Genomic DNA, 25,895 nt, shown 5'->3' on the forward strand with positions numbered 1-25,895 from the left:
CAGGCACTTTAATCCACTGAACTACTTGGCTGGCCCTCCAATCTCTATTATGCCAAATACTTTTACTATTTCTCTGAATATCATGGACACCAAACGATTGAGGAGTCCACTCGTACATAAATAACAATTACTTCTCCATAAACTCCTTTAGCGTTTCACTGTTCATACTGAGCAATCAAGCACTTGAAATGTGTGGCTTAACTTTTATTTTTTTTTTGGTTGCAGAACCGGGGATTGAACTCAGGCCCTTGCGTTTACCAGGGAAGCGCTTATTCTACTGAGCCATCTCCCTGGCCCTGGCTTAACTTTTAATTTTATTTAAACTTAAGGATATATTTAGTTCAGCTAAAATTGATGCCTAGAACAACTTTAAAAAAAAAAAAATCTACCTTTTCAGCTACAGGAGTAATGAATCAAAACAAGTATTTCCAATAAATACTTAAAAAGGGATGTGCTATACTTAATTTAAATACACACCAAATTTCAAAGACAGAAAAGAGAATTCGAAGTATGCCATAATTTCTGATGTAAACATTAAAAAAAAATTCTGATAAATATTGAAGTTAATTCTTTTAAAACTCTGAATAGCTGCTGGAAAATCTAAAAGTACAATGTGATTCACATTATCCTTTTGATAGACAATGGTATCCTGAAATAAAGTCCTCAAATTTTAAGTTCATAACTTTTCCTGCTAAATAAAATTTTCTCTTTGTGGTCTTATTAGCAAATGAAATTCTAATTCAATTTTATTACTAGCTTGTTTCTGTATTTTTTCTCCATTTACTGCTGAGATTATAAACTCAATACCTGGTTTGGAAAGAGCCAGGTTTATTATATTCCCATGTGATAAGACTACAATGAACACAGCAGTAATACTTTGCAGGGTGTAAATGCTAAGAACAAACAGCAGAGGGCAGTATAGGCCCCAGAAACCACAATAGCTTGCAGCTCTTCAGAATTGAGTGTTTTATTTTTGGGTAATTTTGGTCTGGAAAAAATTCCAAACACAAACAGTAAAAGTTTAAAAATACATGGGGGCTGGCGAGATAGCTCAATGGACTAAGTGCTTGCCTGGCAAGTGCTAGGTCCTGAGTTTGATCCCTGGTACCACCACCAAGGGGGGGAAAAAAAAAAGGTAAAAATAAATAGAAGTTAAACCTTGGTGTATACAATCAAGTTGGATCTAAAAAATGTACTTTTCTGCAAAAAATAGTAAACCAAAACTTACCTTCAGGACAACAGGTTTCTCAAAATTATAAACAGAATGGGCTTTCCTTTGAACAAATTTCTGGAACTCTAGAGAGAAAAGTAATGACATTAAGACCCTCAGATAAGCAAAAGAGGAGAGCCACACAAAAAAAAACCCACCAAAGTCTTACCATTATAGACCATCTGAAAATTAAAGGGCTCTTCTTCATAGATGTCATTTAAATGTTTCATAGCTATTATAAGACAAATTTCCAAGACTGACAGTCCTACAGTAAAAGACAACAAATTAGGAATTGTTCTTTAGTGATTGTAAGATTGACTACTGTGAGATATTTGTAAAAAATAACTGTCCCCCATGTAGTAATAACAGAAAAGATTATGGCTTAAGGATAGAAGAAGTCAAGATTCCTACAGATTCAAGTACGTTGCAAACTCTATTATCTACAAAAAAGTGGAGGCATTACAATGTGCTGAGGCCGAGGTGCCCTTAGGAATGAATGCGATAAAGAATCCTCCAGTTTCTCTGTACAAGGTGCTGAAAAGGCATGAACTTCAAGGGTGCTGTTTCTTAGCAGCCTGCACGAGTTGCCACTCTAGGCATAGTGGGTCTCTGTGAATTAAATATCCACAAAATAAAGACCTTTCTAAACTTTCAGATATGCTATAAGAATTATCAAAGGTTCACGGCATGGCCTACAGTAAACAATAACAGAAACTATGATTACGTTATTTCAAATCATAAAGGTCCTTTGTTCAAAGAATCAGAAAACTTCAGGAAATTATATCCAAAATTCTGAGTGCAATATTCTCCTCAGAGAGAAAAAACGCTCATTAGATTATCAAAAGGGATAATGACTAATACAACAGATTCTCACCATGTACAACATTTGCTTTAGAATCCATGCTACAAAGCTGGGCTGCCTCCATCAGATCTGCTGCAGTCATAAGTGGGTGTGATGCTGTTACTCGATTTAAAGCAAGCATCTATGGAAATGTAGACCAGAGAAAATTTTGTTGATGTGGGCCTTTTGAAAATAATTACCGAGCAAAGTTGCTTAATTTGTAGTCTATTATCATGGAAGAAAAATGCTTAACAAACAGTCTAAAATTAAACTTTTAAATACTGTATTTCAATTTGTATATCAGAGTTTCATAAATAAAAATAAAAAAGGTTTTATTTACTGATACAGAGTCTTGCTATGCAGCTCGGACTCAGTAATTCTCCTATATCAGCCTCCCCAGTGCTGTGATTACTAGTGTGGCCACCACACCCAGTTTCTGGGCCAACATGATGGTATCTGGGATCGCACTCTAGACCTTGCACTTGCCAGAGAGGCACTCAAACCACCGAGCTATCTCCTTAGCCCAAAAAGTTTTTGTTGCTTTCTATACCACTTCCCGTCTGCATCACATACATTTATTCTTTAAAAAAAAAATATTTCAAGAGGAAGACAAAGAAAAAAACTGACAATCAGAATACACAAAATCTAAAGGTCAACCTATGCCTTGTATTACCTTCTATTTTTATTATTATCATTATTATCATTTACCAGGAATCTGACTCACAACCTCACGTCTGCCAGGCTGGCGCTGTACTGCTGAGCTATATTCCTGGCCCACTTTGTCTTGTATTTACTTTTAAGTCTTTATACTGGTCAAGCAGCAAAAGTTAGGGCAAAGTAGAAGTTAGTTATTTTATGTTTGTACAAAAAAAGAAAAGCAAACCAAGGATCAAATCTATATCCATAGAAACAACTCCTTGAAAACCAACATGATTTCTCATGTACTTTTCATATAGTTTTGCCATAACTAACAAAATTCCTGGAGTAAGGTCTCCACTCAAATATCAGTTTTTTTCCCTTTGTTGACTGTATGTTTCATTAGTTACTTAAGATTTAGCAATTAAAAATGCATGATACCAGGTTAAAAATTTGTATTTCGAATGAACAATGACTCATTACTTAGTATAGGTAAGTACCAAGCAGTATTTCAGAAAAGTTAAGCTAGAGACTCTTGCCCCCATCTTATCAGGGTAAAACTGCTTTAGCTAAGTAGAGGAGATTAGCATAGCAATCCTTGCACTTCATTCTTCTACTTGGTGGGATCTAGACCACCAGTAGCTCTTTTCCTTTCTGTTTCCTTTCACCGTGAAGTAGTTCTTCATATATAAAAAGGCAAAAGAGAATCATACTTTCTATTGCCACTTTACTACTTTAAACATAATTTTATAGTTTAACCTGGTACCTCTGCTGCTTGGACTCTACCTCATACCACATGAAACAACCACATACATCGTTATTACTTGTTCCACTTCTATCAAGTATTCCTAAAGCACTACAAAGTAACATTTAAGTTTTATATAAATACTTATATATTTTTTTTTTTGGTAGAACCGGGGATTGAACTTAGGCCCTTGCACTTGCCAGGGAAACACTTATTCTACTGAGCCATCTCCCCAGCCTCTATATACTTAAATGAAACTTAAAAGTTTTATTTATGAGCTATAAAAATAAAACTACATTACACTTTTACAACTCATTTTCCACTGAATATCTCAGAAGTTATTCATGGTAAGGTGTCAAATTTAGGCCTCAAAATCCTGATATTGTTGCTAAGAATGGCAGTATTTTTTGTATGAGGAGGGGGCCAAAGTAACAAGGAGTTTAAAAGGGAGCACTGGTTGGGAGGCTGTAAACAGAGATCACTAAGAGCCTGATCTAGCAGTGAGATCCTGAACACCCTATAGACCTGCACCCCCCCGCGCAAGAAAGGGAACACTGAGATATAAACATGGAAGAACTAGGTAACCTTTGCTTGTGCTTAGGCCCTGCCATCAACTAGGGATGAGCAAGGTTTTAACCTCCAGGAGGCTCAACTTCTTTAAAAAACTTCTTGTTTTATCACACTCAAGGATAAAAAGCAGGGTTACTGCAATGTTTAGACATAATGCAGGATAGTAACAGTATTATCTGGTAGATGAGCGAGTCAATAATTGGTGATTACTGTAATTATTGTTGAAACTGTAAAACTCATGGAACAAACTATTTTCTCTTTGAAAAGTATCTGTTATACATAATTGTCTAGAAATGTTGGACTAATGCCAAATAACTCTTCTGAAGGGAGTTCTTCAATTTTCGGAACCAGTAAGTAAATCCATTATCAAAAGGAATTTATTCTATGTAGGTAAGGCTGCTTAAGCCAAACAAAACGAAACCAAACCAAACCACACAAAAATTAAAAACCCCAACGTAACCCAAAATATTAATATTTCAAAAAAAATTATATGATCAACATAATCTAAGACTGACTCCTAATATTCTCAGCAAAATCTGAACTTAGTAATAAGCATGATAAAAAAGAACCTTATAATAACTTACGCAAAGTAAAAACTGAATGCCTTCCTATTAAGACTGAGAAAAAAGGAAGTGGAAGCATACATTGTTTTTAACATAAATGGTGGAAGTTTTAGTAACTAGTATAAAGGCAGGGAAAAAAAGACAGACGGATTGGAAAGAAAGAAAAACCCTGGAAGTCGGAAGAATCTATTAATAAAATGAGCAAGCTCACTAATATCACAAAATAGCACATCAACACAGAAATATCAATTAGTTGATATTTGATAATTCACTAACAACATGGTGGTACTAAGTTTCAGATACACAAGAGCAGTTAGATTTGGTTTGCTAGGAATGCTATTCCATTGAGGGGTGACTACCTGTAATACACCGTACATTTCAAAAAGCTGCAATATTTTTTAAAGTTGCCATAAAAAAGAAATCACTGAGATCAGATATGTTTAATCTGATTTAAATATTACCCAATATATACCTGTATCAGTACATCACAAGATACTCATTTCTATGTACAATTTTATGCATTGGTTAAAAAAAAAAAATCTAACCAAAAAATACAAACCAATAGCATGTGTAATGACCTCAGGTTTTTGCTGACATTAAAATGCTTCAGTAAAACTTCTCGTACACTTTTATCTTCTGAGAGACCCTAAAGAAAAAAAATGAAGGAATACAGTTTAAAACCTAAATATATTCATTTATCATTAAGTAGTCAGTATACTTTATTAACTCTACTCGATGTGTATGCACGTATGCATACATGTCTGTCTGTCTTTGGTACAAGGTCTCACTACACAGCTCAGACTCATAGTGATTCTTCTGTTTTCAGCCTCCCCAGCACTGGGATTACAGATGTACGCCACATGACTGGTCTCAGTGGCCTGCTCAGTGCACCTGTGGACAGGGCCAGTGTGGCATGTGGTGCCAGGGACTGAATCCTGGTCCCTGTGCTTACCTAAGTCTGCTGAGCTATCTCACTGGCCCCCTGATATTTATTCATTACTAAATGGATATCAGTTGATCTAAAGAACAATAAAATCAAAGTCAAATTTTCAGTCTACTAATTTTCTTCTCCATTTAACTTGAGGAACACGAGAATGAAACGATTCTTGCAATTTCAAAATTTCTAATCTTAATTCAGATTAAGGGGAAACTATACAGTCACGTTAGTAGGATGAACAAAATGCAACATAACATGTAACAGTGAAAAAACACTAGTGTACTTGAAAAATAAGTACTCTAAGGAGGTGTCCACCAACAGGGATAAAGGAAGAACCTTAAGTTATGAGTGAGAAAGATAATACCATGACATACTGACACAAAGTAAGTAGTCCTCCGCACCTAAGTTTCAATTATTTACAAATAAAAGAAAACTTCATTGGAGGCAATTTCATCTATTAGTACCAAAGATGAAGACATGAATTACCAAGTGCTATTAAGAAAAAAGAGAAGGTCAGAGAAGATAATCTGATGGAGAACCAACTGATAAAAGAGAAAGATTAATTTGAAAACAGAAGACAAAAATCAAAGATGAACTATGGAGAAGGGACCTCTTTGTGAAGAGTGAAATGTGATCAAGGAGTAAGCTTTGAAACACCAATATCTATCAATATTTAGGTAGATCAAAAGAAAACAACAACAACAAAGTGAAAAGTAAGGTAAATAATACAAACTGGAAAATAATTCAAGACAGTAATGATCTAGAAAACAAAGGAAGAAAACTTTAAGAGAAATTGGTGATCTAGAGTTTAAACTACTGTGTAAAACTAAACTGAGATCTAGTTTGAGAAAACGCTAACAGTTTTAGAAATCTGGAGACCAGGATTCTTTGAGAAAGCAGTACATAAATGACCCAAGTGATGACTCTGAATAAGTATTTCACAGAAGGTAAGGAACACTTGGCACTGAAGAAAAAATAAGATGAAAAAAGAGATTAAATTCAGAGACAGCAGAACTATAAAGGAGTAAGCAAAATTGGAATAGTTTTTTAAATACCATCTGCATGAAATATTCTTTTTTCTTTACTAAGCATTTTTATGCTTGTGAGAGCTATAACTACATGAAAAAAGGACTCCCTTTTCAGGAATACATTCTAGTCTACTGGAATGAAGTCACATATGTTCAATAAATACATCATGCCAGTTGAAGTTTCCACTCTTAGTACTTTAAAAGATTTGTTATTTTTTGAAAATCATCAAAAAGGCCAAATATCCACTGGAAGTAAACATGATCATAGGATACTATTCTTTACTAATAAAGCAAAATAATATAAGTTTTAAGCTTTTCCAGAGTTTTCAGGTTTCATTTAGAAGAAATTTAAGAAGTTTTGTGGGTGATTATAATAAGCAAACTATAGTGTTGATGAGTATAATCTATAACTTTAAGGAAGTCATTCATAAAATCGATGCAAAATTGGAGCAGTTAGGAAAACTAAAATCATCTGGGACAAAAATAATTGATGAAAAACTTTTCCACAAAAATTCAAATATTTAAAAAAAAATTCAATTATTTTTAAAACCATATTTGGCTTCCTTGATCTACACTCTGCTTTCCAAATGTACCTCTATGTTTTTGGTGGTCTGAATCAAATTGCTTTTGAAAGCTATCACTTTCTTGCGTGCACAGTTTATTTTTAAATAAAATCTGCATCACCTATCTACCGCAAAAGACATTTTTAACTTTAATTCAATCTTGATCCAAACATTCATAATCATCTGAAGATCAGGTCATTAATATTTACTTGAGTTGACTGCAATGCTTGGAGGCATTTCTTTTGAAAAGTAGATGTAATCCTTGAAAATGCTCCTTTTAGGAACTTCCTTTACTCTACCCTGCTGAGATGGAGTCTGCCCTGTTTACTGGATTCATTTGATGCAGGGCCAAAACAAATTAAGTAGGAAGTGAAGGCTCAACCCTATACTGGAGATATTCCTTGGAAGAGATTCCACTAATGACCCTTTATTTCTATCAATGTTTTCAGCTTAATTTTAAAATTTCAAGAAACTACTACGTAGTCAGCACTGATAGAAAGGACAGCTCCTTTATATCAGCCTCCCAGACATCCCCACACTGGTCACAGACTCTGGCCACGGTGCTGACAGATTTTTCTAGGGAAACTTCTTAGCCTATCAGAGAAGGTACACAACATTGACATGAAAAACAATACCATAATCATCTTCTTTGATACTGTTAATTCTACTTCATGAATCTATAAAAGATACTCAGACCTATCACATTACAGAATATAAAATCTGTAAAAAAGAACTAGAAAACATGATTAAATGAACATGAGGTATACTATTTTATGTCATCCAAGTACTGTATCACCAGTAATTGGCATCATCTTCTTCATACTCAGTCATCTCTTGGTAGCTGAAGGAGACTGGGTCAAGACACCCAACAGTCAAAATATGAGGATGATCATGCCCCTCAAGCAAAATGGCATAGTATTTCCACATAACCTAGACACATTCCTTACATGTTCTCTAGGTTACCTACAGTAGTTAACGTAATATAAACATTATGAGTTATGCTGCACTGTTTAGGAATTGTAAACTATAGAAGTCTGTACATGGTCTGATGTAAATTTTCAAAACATTTTTTAACCTATAAGGTAAAAAACCTATAAAGGATGCAAAACCTATAAAGAGGTTCAACTATATTCAATTTGAGACACTCAGAATGTAACATAGCTATGAGAGAGAAAAAGATGGATAGTGGCACAGAGTAGCCTCGGTTATGTAGTTAATTAACTTAAACGCTTAGGGATAGAAATAGTAAAAGACTATGAAAGACTATATATATTTGGGGCAATAAGAGCAATAAAAAGACATACCAATACCTGACTTAAGCTATAATACAAATAAGTGATAAAAATGGCATGGTACTGGACCAAACACAGATATATAGATCAATGGACTAGAATTCAATATACAGAAACCTCTCCATATATATTCAACTACAGAATGGGACAAAAATGTATGCTGGGGGGAAGACAGTTATTCAACAAGTAGTGTTCATATGTTTGCAAAAAATTGAACACTTCTTTTTCACCATATGCTAAATTAAATCAAAACAAAGACCTACATTACAGCAGAAACATTAAATCTACTAGAAGACAAAATAGGTAAAACCTCTGAAGATACAGGTGCAGGAAAAGATTTTCTAAACAGAACCTCAATCACACAGGAAATGGCAACAAGAATTGATAACTGGAGTTAATCGGACCAAAAAGTTTCTGTATAGCAAAAGAATCAGAAGAGTGAAGAGAACCTACAGAATGGAAAAATTCTACCAGCAACTCCTCAGACAGTGAGCTAATATCTAGAATATAGGAAAAAAAAGAACAAAAAAATTTAACCACTAAAATTAAAGACCTAGTCAAGAAATGGGCAAGAGAAATGGACCCTCCACAGAATACAAAAGGTCACAAATACACCAAAAAATGTTCAGGATCTCTCACCATTAGACATATGAAGATTAACATGACCTAAGGTTTCATCTTACTCCAGAATCATTTGGAAATCAAACAATAACAAATACTGGTGTGACTGTGGTAAAAAAGAACTCTCCTTCATTATTGGTGGTAATGCAAACTAATACAGATATTCTGGAAATCAGTATGGAGATGCCTTGAAGAATGGAAATTAGAAATTCCATACAGCCCAGCTATAACCTTGCTAGGTGTGTTCCTCAAAGAGCTGTGTAAATAATATTAAAGAGACTCAATTTGTAACAGCTAAATCCTTGAGGCAGCCTGTATATTCATCAACAGATGACTGGATAAACAAAATGCACTAACAAAATGTATCTACAGATATAAAACAATAATAGTTGGCTATAAAAAGTCAAATATGAGACATTTGTGGGGAAAAAAAATCAATGCACCCAGAAAATGCAACATTCACTGAAATAAAGCATTCACACAGGCTTAAATATCATATGGAATCTCTTATTTAAGTGAGGCAAAGTACAAAGAAAATGATGGCTACACAGAAAGGGGAAAGGGATAGATATTTTGCAATAGGAAAGTGGTCGAAGAGTATTTAAGTTACCTGAACAGTTTGGTTCCACTTTTCAGCAAAAAGTTTATCTGGAAATTCTGGAGGCAGAGATAATTGTTCTTTAAATATTTTAACATACTGTGGAAAACCAAATGAATTCATTAAGTGTATCTGTCGGTGAGAAAATCGAGACTTCACTCTTTTTTCTAGGAGTTCCAAAATATCCTTAAAAACAAACAAAATCTTTGTAAGACGCATGTTTTAAAAACAATGGACTAGTATTAAAAGTATAATAAACTAAATGCACGATTAGCAATATTTACTTTATGGTACACAACAAAGCATTTAAAAAATTTAATGGAAACTAATCCTGGGCTGGCGAGATAGTTCAGTGGTCTAAAGCACCTGCTTAGGCAAGCTTAGACAAACATTCAGAGACCTTCGTTCGATCCTCAGCACCACATGCCATGCCAGGCCCGCCCCATGGTGGGCTAAGCTGACCACAAAAAAAAAAAGGAAACTAATCCTGCTCTAGGCACTTGTAGATTTGGTAGTGCTGTATCTTTTCCCTTCTACTATCCTCAGCTAATATGTATCATTCCAAGAAGTACAATCATTGCTAATAAAAACATGGACAGATTTATTTTATTTTTAAAGAGAATAAAAAAAAACAGTAAAAAAAATCAGAAACAACAAAATTTCACTCAACAAAATGACAGGAATTCAACAAGAGTTGTTATACTCCATATTGTTGTCTCCAAATTAGAGCACAGAAAAAAGCAGTATTTTTATACAATGGAGTATCACTCAGCCATTAAAAAAAAAGGATAAACTTTGTTTGAATATCAAGATGCAAGAAATTTGAAATGCAAGTAAAGAAACAAAAACCACCTCAAGAAAAAAGACAAAGTATTCAGGATGAAGAACCACACCAGGCCTGTCAAATAGCTCAGCAGGTTAAAGCGTATGCTTAGGCAGAAGCAAAGGCCTGGAGCTTGATCCCCAGGCCTGGAGATAGCAATTGAGATTGGGTGTGGTGGCATGTGCCTGAAATCCCAGCACTTGGGAGGCTGTAAACAGGAGGATCACTATGAGTCCGATCTATGCAGTGAGACCCTATAGACACTGTCCTAAAATAAAAATTAAAAAAAAAAACAAAAAACCCCACAAAGGATGAAGAACCACACAAACCTCCTATGCTTGAATGTCAAGATGCAGCATCATAGGGTTAGGTTTAGGATTAGGGTAAAAAAAGAAAAAAAAGATACAGCATCAAAATTCTGAATACAAGTAAAGAAAGACAAATCTTCCAAAGAAGAGACACAATATTCAAGGTGAAGAGCCACACAAAACTTCTGTTTGAACATCAAGATGCAGCATCAAAATGTGGAATGCAAGGCAAGAAACACATCAAAAGAAAAAGGACATAATGTTCAGGGTGAAGAACAAGACAAAACTTACATGTTTGAATATCAAGATGCAGTATCAAAACTTGGAATACAAATAAAGGAAAATCTTCCAAACAAAGAAGACCTAGTATATCAGATGAAAATCTTACATTTGTGCAACAAGATTTAGTGTCAAAATCCCAAATGCAGGTAGAAAAAGAAACAACTCCTGGAAAGGATAGACCTAATGCCCAAAAAAGGGTGGATCCCTGAAAATCTACTGCCTGAGGAGAAAGTTTTATTATCTGTAAGCCAGACTCAAATTGCGAAACTGGAAGCTATCTATCAGCAATGAAACTCTCTCAAGACACAAGATATAAATGAAGATCCAGAATCACCTGTAGAATGAATATGTGGGTCAAATTTAAACTGAAGATGCCAAGTTTAAGGCCTGAGAATGAACGGCCTCTGAACCAGCAGTTACATCAGGAAATTTTCCAGCACTGCATCCAACAATTGGTGACAAAATATCTCACTTAGACTTGGACAAAGTGGTTGAAACTGACCTAGAACATTTCAGAGATGATTTTGGACAATACTTAGAATTTAGGGCACTTTCTCTCTCTTCCTGGAACTGATACAGATCAATTCACGGATGAAAGAGATAAATTAAGGAGTTCAAGACACAACTAAAGGGGTTGGGGAGATAGCTCAGCAGAATAAGTGCTTGTCTGGCAAGCCCAAGGGCCTGAGTTCAATCCCTGGTTCTGAAAATGAAAAAGACACAACTGAAGAATTGCCCTGCACTATGTGCATGATGCCAAGGTCAGCTGCCAGCTTGAACAGTAGTTAGAGCCCCTTAGACCACAGCTGGAGTATCATCTAACTACCTAGATGGCTGAACTCTAAAATATACAATCCTCAGTGGCCCTGAATAAGCAGGTGTCCGAGCAATTTTTTTCTTTCAAATAAGATATCTATCTATCTATCTGTATTTTTTTTTTTTTTTTGAGGAACCGAGGATTGAACTCAGGCCCTTGAGCTTACCAGAGAAGCACTTATTCCACTGAGCCATCTCCCTGGTCCCAAGATTTAGTTTTGCATAAAAAGGATAAACTCTAGCCTTTTACAGGTAAATGGATGCAACTAGAGACCATACTCATAAGTAAAAGAAATCAGACCCACATATGGAAAGTTAATACTGTCCCCTCATGTGAGAACCTGAAAGAGTAAATAAAATCTGAAAGGGACAACAGATACTATGAAAGGGAAAGAAACTTAAAAGGGAAAGAACAACTGGAATAAGGGAAAGGAGTAAAGGAAAGAGGAAAAAGAAATGTGTGTGTGTATATATATATATATATATACAGGATACCTTGGATAATTGTACTGCTGCTGATTTCTGTTCATCTATTGAAAAACTGTATTACTGAATAGTTATATGTCACAACAAGCTCAAACATTTCAGTAAGAAGTTCTATGAAAAATTTAGGTAAGAAAACAGAAAAAATGCAACGTAATGACTCAGAATATAACAAAGAAAGCAAAATGTGTATCAGAGAAGTAGTTTCATTTGCTAAACTACTTTCAAAATTAATCTGTTTTAATGAATAAAAGGAACCAGTGCAGAAGATGAAATGGGAAATGACAATGTTAACTTACTCATGTTATGGTGTTTGAATAATGATAAATTTAGAAACTGCACCTTTGTGTTATTTTTCCTTAAGAAATCAGGAATCAAATTTACAGTCTGCTTGCAGGTGCTTTAATCCGCTGAGCTATTTGGCCAGCCCTCCTATATCTCCTTTTAAACTGAACTTGAGTGACCTTTTAAAATATGTTGTGGTCCTTGGTCTTAACCATCCAGTAGAAAAGTATGAAGACGAAATATAGGAAGTAAAGCCATGTTGTTATGTTGAGCTGTGGGGGACTCAGGTCAATAATTTCTGACATTGCCAGTTAAACAGAAGACCCAATGCTATTATGGGCTACTGGACTCTTAGAATATTTTGCTGAGTTTACACACCTATGATACTCATAACGGAACTTAAAAAAAATGGGGTATAACTATGAATGTCCATTTTGCATCTTTGTATTCAAAGTGGTTGGGATAGATATATAGTTGCATTCTCTTAATGAATAGAACGATTTTTTCTAATGGTGTTTTAAATAGGATCACAAGTCCGCATCTTGTACAGCAATTAACCACTAAGAAGAATATATGCAGTGTATTATTTGTTGAAACTGTACTTTCGATTTGATTTGAAACTGTCTCATTGCTATATGTTTATCAATAAAACTTTGAAAAGAAAAAAAAATATGTTGTGGTATACACATAGCATTAACATGTCCCCCAATAATTTCACTAGTAGATATAATAACCAATAATAAATATGGTATGTATACACACAATGAAGTATTATTCACAAAGGAATGAAGCCCTATTATTTGCAGTAAAATGGAGAAAATCAGAGGCCATTAAAAAAGGTAAAAGAAGCCAGATATGAAGACAAGCAACATATATTGTACTGTATGTGGAAAGTAAAAACCTTGGTGTGAAAGTAAAACACTGGTTACTAGAGATTGGGCAGGTCCTGCACTAGGGAAGACTGCTGAGAAAGGGTTGCTACATTTGAGCAGTGCACGCTGCATGTGTATAGAAAAATAACATGGAAAAACAAGGAAAAAAAATTACACCAAACCCCGCTAATACTAACAGAAACACAGAAAATAAATTTTAAGAACTAAAGAGAAATGAAAACACTTCCCCAAAAAGTAGACCTGAACATAAAAATGTTAAGTAATCCAAGTATTTATCAATTGAGAAATGCATGAACGAGCTGTGCAATGCAGTGGAACTGTTATTTACTTAATAAAAAGGAATTTACCATTATATATTATAATACAGATAAAACATCAAAAACACTAAGTGAAATAAGCTAGCCATAATAGATTTTATGTTATATGACTGAATTCATACGAGATATCCACAATAAGTAAATTATAATATAAAAAGACTTGCAGCCTAATGGTTGGGTAAAAATGGAGGCTTGGGAGTTGGGTGGTTGATACATTGTGCTTGAGAATTTTACTTAAGTGATACAGACAGCCAGGGTTCTTACTTTGTAAATATCCTCATCCTGTGCAAGAGGAGGGCATAGACACTGTGCAGTTGTACACTCCATCCCTAGGGCAGTGAGGCCCCTCCTAGGGTATGGGGGGCTCGCCCTAGAGTAACTACTCAGCACTTAAAGGATATATAAAGAAATTGAGGAAAGATGATTAGTGCCCCTTTATTTGGAGGAGCTGCAGTAAGCACAAGAGAGGCTTGTTAGAAGCTGCAGCAGAGTCTCATCCCTTTGCTCTTTGCTGCTTTCTGCTACCATGAAATGTTGTCCTCTGCCATGTGCCAGTCTGCCTTGGAGCCAGTGGAGTATGAACTGAAACCTCCAGTAACTGTGAGCTAAATAAACCTTTTTTTTTTTTCCTTAATTTGGGTGTTGGATATTTTTGTCACAGCAATGAGTGAAAAGTAACCGAGACATGGGATAATGGCTAACAGGCCCCTTAAATTTACTGTGAATATTAAAAATAGCAAAAGCAAAGAACTGTATGTCTTCAATGAGTACACTGTATAATGTACAGATTATATCTCAATGATAATGCCATTTTTAGACAGCCCATCCCAAATATGAACACTGATATAAAATTTAATGATTTTAGAAATTACTGCTAATACTTAAGGTAATACAACTATAACAAGGGGAAGTATTTTTAAAATAAGTTCCTTTCTTCTGAAACTAACTTTGAAACACTGATGAGGCATTTGATGTTACTTTTGTCTCAAAATAATATAGGAACAGAAAAGAGATGTAAGAGGATAAATTAAACTAACACCTGTTGAAGCTAGTTGATAAGTGAACAAAGAAACTTGAGACTCATAATTTTTTTAATTATTGAGATTCTATATCAAAATTTTCTTTTACAAAGAGGGTGTAGGAAGGTCCAAAAATTCCTATTTTAAATCTCGTCAGGTGATCTGATCTTCATAGTACTGCTATTAAAAAACCCTGACATATAAAAAATAATTTGAGTACAGACAGCTGAGAACAAATAGTATCAGGTAGTGGAACGAAGGAAAAAAAAAAAAACCTTGAAATGTTTTATATTGTGCAGTTGCTAGTACAACAGTTAAAAGAGGCTATATGTCTAGATACCATGCCATCTATTTTTCTATTAAAGAGGCATTCTAATATTAGATGATGTAAAAACAGTGACACCAACACTCTATGCAACAAGAGCTTGGATTTAGTGAAAGAAAGTAAAAGATGCTTTAGTTGTGGACAGTCATGACAGAAGTTAGAAAGTGGGACAGAGGAATAGTAAAAAAAAAAAGAAATTATTTCCCAAGAAGAGGTGGTAAAGGACTTATTCCACCTATCCTTTTGTTCTTTCCCTACAAACATACATAGTACAATTGTATTTGAAAGAACTACATAATGGAAGCATTATACATAAAGAATAAAAATGCCTGTGGTCATACTGCTACTAACTTCTCAGTTGGTCCTTCACTGGCTAGCAAACATCTGTCAGTTGCCAGCTCCATTCAAAGCAATCTGTTGGTTTATTTTTAAGAAAAAAGGTACGTGAAGTAACAGTCAAATGTTCTAAGAAAGCACGGTATTCTAAGTACTAGAGCACACAGGAGAAAGAGGCAACAACAGTTGAAGGACTGCTGAAAACTGACTTAGTAAAAAGTTACACTTTTAAAAATGAGAAAAAGCTATAGGAAAGGAAAATGAGTAAATGCCCTCCCCCACCTATTAGGAATACAGAGGGAAAATGATATGACACTTACACTATAAGAGAGATGACTCTTAAAATATCAGACTTATCTGATTTCAGTAAGAAAGTTTATATTCTAAGTGTGATAAGATAAACTCTAAAGGTCTGAAAGCTTCAACTGGTTATACAGTCTTCATCAAGTTAGTTCACAGTGACACTGGGATTGTGGCAGAAATCACCGTAACATCCTTCAAGGAACAAAGAAACCACTCTACTGTTACTGTTTGATAAAAAGAATCTCTTTTATCTCTGGAGATGTGCATGTAAAAAGTTGGGATAGTATCATTTTGAGTTGGTTTCAGGCACTTTTAAAATATACATACCCACACACAAAATCAAAGCACAACAACAGAAATTATCAATTTTTTTCTAAGTTTTCTAAACACTACAATAAATTTTTAAAAGCAGACTTACCAATCTACATGTAAGTCCAATAACTGCTATTGGAGTCTGTGCAGACTGAGCAATGTCAAAAAGATTATAGAGGAGTGTTTGGTTTTTATGATGAGCGAAAAGATCAAACTCATCTAATATGAAGATCACTGGGCAACTACTAGTGCGGTCACCTAAGAAATGGAAAAATTTTCATTAATAGTCAATTATACCAGCTTCTCCAAAATCGCTAAACTATTTACTACCTTTCAGCTTAAACTCAAGCATACATGGATCACCTACTTCATAAAATTACAAAAATTTACTGATTACAAAATAATAGGGAAAATGATTTTAGTCTTACAAAAAGTTACTTTATGTATCTATAGGCATAATACGTGTCAGGTGAATACAAATTAAAAACCATACAGTAATTGAGAAAATTAAAGTTGTATTTTTATTTTCTATACTGTATTTTACTTCACGGTAAAAGCATAATCGGGGGGGGGATCAAAGTACTTCTTTTATACTCTTAAACACATTTACCTTTTTTTAAAGCTTCCAGAAGAAATGAAAAGTTTTCAGCAAAACTTCCCTAAACAATAAAAAGGTAATATAACAAGCTGCTTAGTAAGGTAAACAAAACACAGTTACAAAAACTACTTTTTTATTCTAGAGTCACTGGCCAACATCTCAGTTGAATGTCTCTAGTAAAACTTAAATATAGAAGCAGAGATGGCACTAAAAATAGTGATACTACGTCATGTTTGCAATTTTACATTTTCCAGACAAAATCTGTAAAACTATCACATTTTTAGAGAGCTGACATATTCTAAATATAGTTGGGAGACCCCAAAAATGCATTCATTCTACTTTGTATCTTTAACTATATCATGCTCTACAACTGTTAATTTAATGTGTGCCACCAAAGATTACTATAACCTTAAATGGAGAATCAAAAGGAAAGGCAGGGGAAACTAGACATAACAGATAATGTCTACTTATTCCAGAACATAAAGAAGAATCTTTTCTAATCACATGAAATCTCACTATGTTTACTTGAAATATAACCAACATATTTCTGGATACAAATTACATACTCGAGATTTAAAAGTAGATGTATTTTATCTGGATGACCCATATTTTAAGTAGAGACTACTTTGAAATACTTTTTCATTACAATTATTTGTTTTATTCAGACTGTTTTCAAGGACTTGTCAACTTAAAAAAAAAAAAAAAACAGAAAAGTAAAAGCCCTGCTTGTCCCCCAACTGAAATATCTGACATAAAATAGCATAACTGGTTTAGAACTTCTACATATTTTGATAAAGGCATGCTATTACATTAGTAATACTTTTAAGGTAGTATAAGAGACACTATTCATAATTTACTATAAGAAAACAAAGGCTCAGGAAGACAATCTATTGCAAAGTCAGTGGTCAAATGAATTAAAGGTTAATTAAAGGTTGTCTCGGCTTTTAAGACCATATCTAGGGGCTGGTGAGATGGCTCAGTGGTCTAAAGCACCTACTTAGAACAAGTTAAGCTTGGCAAAGCACAGGGACCACGGTTCAATCCCCCAGCACCACATGCCGGCCAGCCCCGCCCCCTGGTGGGCTGAGCTGGCCACACACACACACACACACACACACACAATAAATAAATAAATAAATAAATAAATAAAATAAAAATTAAAAAAAAGACCATATCTAGCATTAAATAAAAAATACACAAGCATGTATACATATATAATATATATATATATTATATAAAATAAATCTAAGAATATATTCTTATAAAAATATGTATGGATTTACCTGTTATATATTACATGTATTTTCTGTAAGTATATAATATTACATATTTTACGTATCTAGTCCAGGTTCTACAAGGGTCTCACTACACAGATCAGACTCACAGTGATTCTTCTGTTTTTTAGGCTCCCAAGTGCTGGGATTACAGGCACATGTCACCATGCCCAGTCTCAATCATTCTCTCAGTGTGCCCCAGGGGCGTGGTCAGCACTGCACAATGGGGATCAAACCCTGGTCCCTGCGTCTGCCTAAGTAGGTGCTTTGATCCGCTGACCTATCTGGCCAGCCTGAATGACATTCTTAATGTAGTCTCTTCCACTTATGTAACAGATGTAATGATGATAACAGTGATAACTAGGATAGGATAGGCCAGTGAGATAGCTCAGCAGACTCAGTGCCTGGTTAGGTAAGAGCATAGGGACCTGGGTTCAATCCCCAGCTCCACAGGCTGCATCGGCCCTGCCCCTGGGCATGGTAAACCGGCCATAGAAACCTGGCAGTTGCACATACCTGTAATCCTAGTACTGGGAAGGCTGAAAACTGGAGGATCAGTAGGAGTATTAACTGTATAGTGAGACCCTGTACCAACTACACAAACACACATATACACACACACATACTAGGATAGGATAATAAACAACTGTGCTTTGTTTTACAACTGTACTTAGAATAGACCATTACAAAAGTGGCATTTTGAACTTGCCTTCCTAGTCCTGCAGAGCATGGAAGTTAAGCATATGATTGGCTAAATATTTTTTTAAAAAATAAAGGACACTGATAGGTTTGGATTCAAAGTTTCCCAATCACCTTGCCTCAAATACTCTCCCTCTAAGTTTCCCAGGCACCCTGCCCCTAAACTCCCTCCCCCTTGGCCCCATGCAAAGCCAAACCCAAAACCGCAGAACAGGTTCACCTCACTCTGACCTGGACAAGCAACCAGAAAACTCTCCTTTGTTAACATTAAAAGTCCCCCATAGACGAGGTAGTCCTGCCAAGATTAGCTCTCCTTGCCTCAGCTGTTCCAGCCCACAATCACCCTCCCTAAAAGATACTATCAAGTCTCCTGTACTTCCTTTATTCACTGCTGTCTTGGTCTGCTATTCAGCCAGCCTACTTGATGCCCCCAATACAAGTCTACTTGGGTCAGAATGCCTGGTCTGGTCTATTGCATGGGTTTGTACCTAACAGATACTTCCTAAATGCTTTGAGGCTTCTACAACTATGATTGGATCACTGCATCAGAGAGCACACATTTAAGACATTAGAGTGACAGAGCCTCAATTATCAGTGACCAGAAAAATAAACTTGAATGTATATATCCCCAGGCAACTGCATAAGTAGCTAATTTTTCAATGAAAATGAGGGCACAAATGAATCCCATTTTCTGAGGCTTTATACAGTAGTTGACAGTTCAAAAGCTTAATGGAAGTTTCAAAACACTTCAAATCTCACTAAATTACTGATATTCACTGCTCTAAGACTGTAAGCTGCATGATAGTGAATCATGGACAAATTTCTTAAAACAAAGAAAAGGTTACTGATGTCTGTACTGCACATTACTATCCAGGAAAATACTAGTTTTAATCTAAACAAATGACAATCTTGATTTTTTTCTTTAGAATGTCCAAAATATGCATACACAAATAACACTCAATACATTAAGAATCTGACTAACGGGGTTCAAATTACGAAGGCAAAGGCAATGATATTTATTAAAACTTCAAATTCAGCACATTTTTCTACTTTTCCATGCCACACAAGTGTCTCGGAACACTAGAAGCAGACTACCATTTAATACAGAAACGTTAATTTATTTTATAAAGGAATAAACTCCAAATACCTGTATAAACCTGGATTAGTTATTGTATAATTAGTATTAAGCTATTCCAAAATCCAAATAAAGATTTGATAGCTAAATGTATCTTAACGCATTACGTATTTTTATGACAAGACTCTTAGCTGTGAATATCTGATTCCTTCCTCTAAACTTCACCTTTCAGAAATGAAAATATCACTACAAAACAGACTCCACTTTGAAGTGTATTTAATAACTAAAGTGATACTTACAAAAACTTTATCTCCCACTACATTTTCCAGATGTAACTGCCTTGTGATTTCCTTCAGAGCAATTTTATCATTGATCTGCAGCAGTCCTGAAATATAGCCCAGTTGAAAGTATTTAATTAAAAGTGTACTTGACATGGTTATTTTCCAGTCAAGTATATTTCCCAATGCTTTTTAAATTTAATTAAAAAGAAAACAATCAAAATCAGATCACAAGGTTGGGGAGATGGCTCAGCAGAATAAGTGCTTGCTCGGCAAGCACAAGGGTCTGAGTTCAATCCCTGGTTCCACAAAAATAAATGAATAAATAAATGTTAAAATCAGATCACATTACTCCCTTTAAAAAAAAAAAAAAAACAACAGTAAGAACCATGGGTAGAGCTAAAAAACAGACTTCACTGGGGATAGCATAATTTAGAAAAAGTAATACTACTTTTTAATTTCTAAAAATATTGTGTATGGTTTGATAAATTGAAGCCTGTTAAAAGAGATCTAGTTTTAATAATGTCATTATTTGTACAGAATTAAAATATTTGAACAAGTTTACTTTTTCCATATAAAAACCATACATGGTTTATTTATATCACTTCTAATGGCAAAACTATGACATACTTACCATTTAGATAAACTTGTAATACATTTTCACTCACTTCTTCTATTTCCATGAGTTCTTTTAAAGCATGATTTATTAACTAAATAAATACAAAGTTTGTAAAATATTTAAATACAGGGAAAAGATGAAGTTTCTGTTGTAAAATCAGAATATAAAAATTGCTCAATAATTTTCAAGTAGTTTACAGATAAAAAGTTTAACTAGAACATATAACTATTACCATATCAGAGCTACAAATAACACAATTATCTACCCAAATACATGACCAACTATAGTTTCTTAAGAAATTCATGTTTTAGTACTTTTACTAACATATATTATACTAAGCATCATTAAAATCAGGTAAAGTTGCTAAAAATTATAAATAATAGTATTAGACAGTAGTCAAAAGTTTATCCCTCAATTGAGCAATTCCTATGTAAACCAAAATTACTTTGTACATTATTATTAAAAAGTAGGGACAGCAAGACAGCTCAGCAGACTAAGCACCTACTAAAGCAAGCACAGGGACCTGGGTTCAATCCCTGGCACCATAGGCCATGCAGGACCCCAGCATTACCCCAGGTGCCCTGAAGCCAGCCAGGGAGTCCAGGGGCATTGTGGCACACTTTTGTAATCCCAGCACTGGGGAGGGTAAAAACAGGAGGATCATTGAGTCTGAGCTGCACAGTGAAACCCTCTATCAGAATACACACACACACACACACACACACACAAAGAAGTTAAACTGAGATACCTTATTACACAAAGAAAGACCTTACTAAAGACAGAGAATACAATGAAAAGATTACTAATAATTTACAATTAATAATTACTGCTGAAATACATTTCTACTCGAAGTGTTATATAGCATATTGTTACTTGATATAAAGCTTCACATTTTTATTACCTATGCCACATCTCTTATTGCAATATATGCATTTATTATTAGCACAGCGTAAGTTTTGCTGAAATTTGAAAACAAGAAAAATTAAAAAACCTTTCGAAAGAATGTTCAATAACTATTCCTTTAAATGTCATAATAAAAGAGTACCCTCACACAATAAATGGTCTAGAAAGAGCCTGCATACACAAATGTGTTAGTGTAGATGTCATCAAAATTTAGTGAGGACAGAAAGGATTGTTTAACAAAGGCGATGAAACAACTGGTAAGCTATTTTTAAAAATAAAATATTTGTACTAGTAATATGCTATTACTTTGTTTAAAGGAAAGGAGAAAAACTCATCCTCATTTTAAATTGTTCGGTTTCACAACAGGACAACAGTCTTATCCTTATCAAAGAAGCAACCCCTGAAAGGGCTCCAGATGGTGAAGAACTCTGAATGGGTTGCAGAGAGTATGGTTGCTTCTGAAATCAGAAAGCCAGTGTAGGACTATATGTTGATAGGCTCAAATTCTGATCTTGGTGACTGTGAAAAAAATCAAAAAGGCTTATAGAAATTATGGAATTTTGGTGAACTTTGAGTAACATGTGCCCATAAAGGTCCAGATGAAACTCTGAGGATTAAAGCTGAGTGTGAAGGGGATGGCATCCCAACTACGTTCATGGCAGTGGCGGATAAAGCAATAGTTTAGGCCCAGTGATGTCTGGTAACACTGCATATCCAGGTATCAGTTGTCCTGCCTTCACACCAGACTGGGGAGAGCAGTATGCGGTCTTCCCATAGACTACCCAGTGGTCTCAGCTGTTTGACCATCCTTTCTCTAGAAGGATCAGCTCAGTCTGCTGCTCTGACATGTGGATTAAACAACCACTTGGTATGTGTCAAACTGCAAGCAAGCATATTGAATACATGGATTTCCTTGAAATAGGCTGACAAGAAAATCAGAGAATCAAATTTCTAAAGAATGTCATTTCATTGGGTCAGGAAGACCTATACATTCCTAGTTTAGCTGCGGAAAAAGAGGCAAAATGGAAAAAAGGTGATTTTTCGTCAGAGAAAACAAAACAAAATTGATAACGAACAAATACTTCTCTAATATACAAAAAAACTTGCCAGCCAAAACCCAGCATGACACATACTAGTACCAAAATATTTTGGTTTAAAAATCTAGTAAGATTGATATGACTAGGACTGATAAAATATGTAAGAATAAGGGATATTATGACTATCTGATAAAAAACATTCCATGCTTACGAACAGACTCAATATAGTTACCAGTTCTTCAGAGTAAACATAAAATCTTAGCAACACAGTACAGACCCCAAGCATTTTGTGGATATTGACGAACTGATTCTAAAGTTAACATGGAAAGGTAAATACTACAAGTGTTGCTCTAAATTTAAAATAACTAAGACAGTGCATTATAGACAATCATACAAACAGATCAAATCAGTCAAGGGGTAGAAAGAGATCTCAGAAATCATCACACACAGTCAAATGACAAACAAAAGCAATTCAAGAAAAGAAAGTTTTTCTCCACTGGACAAGAAAATGCAAAAAGGGAAAGTAGCCTCCCACAAAAATGAACTGAAAAATGAATCATACACCTAAATGTAAAATGCAATACTGAAAACATCAATAATACAGGAAATTTCAATCCCCAGTTCTTGAGGGAAAAAAAAAATTAAATTACATATAATAATAACTCAAAAGGATGTTAGTTACAAAGTCCTCCTGTAAAAACTAACTACACTGATATTTACATCAAATGTTAAATGCTAAGGAAACCACAGTAAAAACTCAAGCGTAAGAAATATTAATTTCAGAAACTGAGTGTGAGAACTGAAAAAAATTAGATCCAGATTAAGAATTATAAATATATTTTGAAAAGCTTTAATATTAAAAATATCTAACCTCCTAATTTACATATTTTCAACTGTAACAGAATGGGTGCTGTAAGTAAAACCCTAAGTCCCTCATTTTACGTAATGTAGAATCAATAAAAACATCAGACATAGAAGCTTATATATCACATAGCTTCTCTTATATGAAAAACCTAAACTATAAAACCAGCAGCAAAATAAAACATTTTTCTCAAAAACAGAAAAGGGATAAAGAAATGGAGGGCAGGAGAAGGGAGGAGAGGTAAAGAGAACGAAAAAATAAGATGTTACGGACATGTACCAAGTTCATACAAGGAATGTTAATATTATGTATTACAAATATGTACTAATAGAAAAAAATGTGCCCAGCAAGAAGGCAGGAGGATCACAAGTTTGAGGCCAGACTGAACAACTCAGGGAGACCTTGTCCCAGAATAAAAAAGTACAAATGGGTTAGGAATGTGGCTGAAGGGAAAAGTGCCCAGAGGTTTATTCAATTCCCACCACCCCTACACCTAAATTCCTTCAGTCTCTCTCTCCTTCCCCCCTCTCCTTCCTTCACGCACATACAATTTTACTTGTCATCCACACCGTAATGTGTATGTTTAGTCCAAAACAAACATTTACAGAAATAAGTTTTGTGTAGAAGATACTTAAAAAGACACAACCACTTCAAATTATAGTATCAAAAGTTAGCATCTATAATTATCTCCTATGTTAAATAAAAAACATGAAAGAAAAAAATGAAGGGAGAGGAAAGCAAGAGCATCTTTCTTTCTGCCTTTCTTTTTTGCAGTACTGGTGATTGAACTCAGGACCCTGCACTTGTCAGGCAAGTGCTTATTCTACTGAGCTATCTCCCCGGCCCCAGGATCATCTTTCTGAGGGAACAAAGCAAATATAATGAAGAGGAAAAGTAGAAGAAAACTACTGAAGACATGAAAAACTGCTTAAATGAAATAGTAAAAGAAAAAAAAACAGTAAAAAAAAAAAAAAAGGAAGGGGTGACACATGGTGTGCTAATTTACTAATTATTAGAAAAGGGAAAAAAACCTTCCTTTGCAGGTTTGAATAAGTAAAAAAATACACATGAGACCCTGGTAAGTGCTAAACAAATCTTAGTTTCTTTTTCCGCTGGCTATCTCTAGTATTTTTTGAGACAAAGAACTACGCAAAAAACATCACGAAAAACTTTCTTGGGGAGCAAAAGTAAGGTAAGAAAAAGATATGCTCAATTCAAATAAGCATACTAATTTTGTAACACTTCTGTATAATCTTTGTAATTAAAAGCCAAAACATAACAAATTAATGAAATTAAAAGCATTTCTGATGTTAAATAGTTTATACCATGGTCTTTCCTGATCCTCGGGGTCCAACAATGAGTACTGAATTACTTTCTCCATGTATAGCGGTTCTTTTTAGCAGTTCAAGTAAGTGTCTGAAATGATATGAATAGGCAAATTTTAAAATCAGAGCTGGAATACTTTGCTAGGCAGTATTTTTTAAAACCTAAATTTGTACACGCAACACAAATCCCTGTTGTTTTCTTCTGGGCTCTTGATCTAGACTCTAATAGTCTTATACACTGTAATTCTACAGAAAAGATAGTATGCCAGTGATAATTCTTGGGAAACCTGATGAAATCTAGTAACTTTAGAATATACTTCGTTTTATAATGGTAGGGGTCAAAAAGATAAGAGCAGCAATTCTTAAGACCCTTGTGTAAAAAAAATCTTTTAAAAATTTGTTACAGGGTCTCACTACGCAGCTTGAACTTATAGTGATCCTTCTGTGTCAGCCTCCCCAGTGCTGGGACTGCAGGTGTCTACCACTATGCTCAGTTTCAATGGCCGGCTTGGTATGTAACACCAGGAACTGAACCTGGGTCCTTGCACTTGCCAGGCAGGTACTTAAGACTCCTGCCAGCCTAGAGGTCCTTCTTAAATTAAGACTCTTGCCTTTGACTACAGAATTGGCCGCCAAATAGTAAGTACAAAAGAAAATTAACTCCTCAATGGAAACTAGGTGAAGGTTTTAGTTTTATTATCATGAAAGTATCTACCTGCTCATGCTTCATGAAATTCAGTGTTTCTCTATACAAAGCAAATAATGAAATGTTTATGAAAGTACACTTCATCTTTAAGATCAAATTTGCAGGGGCCGGGAGTTCTGATCCCTGGGCCTACCTGCCATGGTGGTCCCACCCCCAGGGCATGCTAAGACGGCAATTAAGACTTAGTGTGGTGGAGCATGCCTATAACCCCAGCTCTTGAGAAGCTGTACAGATGAATCACTAGGAGTTCGATCTAGTAGTGACACCCTGAACACCCTGTAGACCTTTCCCTAAAATACAAAAAAAAAAAAAAAAAAGGATCAAATTTGTGTGCTATAATATAGGGGTTGAAAGAGTACAGTCTCTTTCTTGGCTCCTCCCTTCACTCTGTACTTCCTCTTCCTGGCTACTAC

General features: G+C 34.9%; 1 protein-coding gene across 5 annotated transcripts in view; it reads right to left on the bottom strand.

The window, feature by feature from the left end:
• Positions 1 to 25,895, bottom strand: part of Orc4 (origin recognition complex subunit 4) — a 73,584-nt gene that overhangs the window by 4,646 nt on the left and 43,043 nt on the right. For 4 of the 5 annotated variants that reach the window (XM_023721427.1, XM_004636645.2, XM_023721424.1 and 1 more), the window contains 10 exons: positions 24,777 to 24,867; positions 20,665 to 20,740; positions 20,052 to 20,137; positions 16,717 to 16,765; positions 16,213 to 16,364; positions 9,617 to 9,790; positions 5,125 to 5,211; positions 2,085 to 2,193; positions 1,380 to 1,475; positions 1,229 to 1,296 (listed from right to left, as the gene is read on the bottom strand). In XM_023721427.1, the coding sequence (XP_023577195.1) occupies positions 1,229 to 1,296; positions 1,380 to 1,475; positions 2,085 to 2,193; positions 5,125 to 5,211; positions 9,617 to 9,790; positions 16,213 to 16,364; positions 16,717 to 16,765; positions 20,052 to 20,137; positions 20,665 to 20,740; positions 24,777 to 24,867 (988 nt within the window). The remainder of the gene's footprint in view (positions 1 to 1,228; positions 1,297 to 1,379; positions 1,476 to 2,084; positions 2,194 to 5,124; positions 5,212 to 9,616; positions 9,791 to 16,212; positions 16,365 to 16,716; positions 16,766 to 20,051; positions 20,138 to 20,664; positions 20,741 to 24,776; positions 24,868 to 25,895) is intronic. The other variant, XM_023721428.1, reaches the window with a different exon arrangement.

Source organism: Octodon degus, unplaced genomic scaffold (assembly GCF_000260255.1).
Source record: "Octodon degus isolate 3935 unplaced genomic scaffold, OctDeg1.0 scaffold00082, whole genome shotgun sequence".
Taxonomy (NCBI): Eukaryota; Metazoa; Chordata; class Mammalia; order Rodentia; family Octodontidae; genus Octodon; species Octodon degus.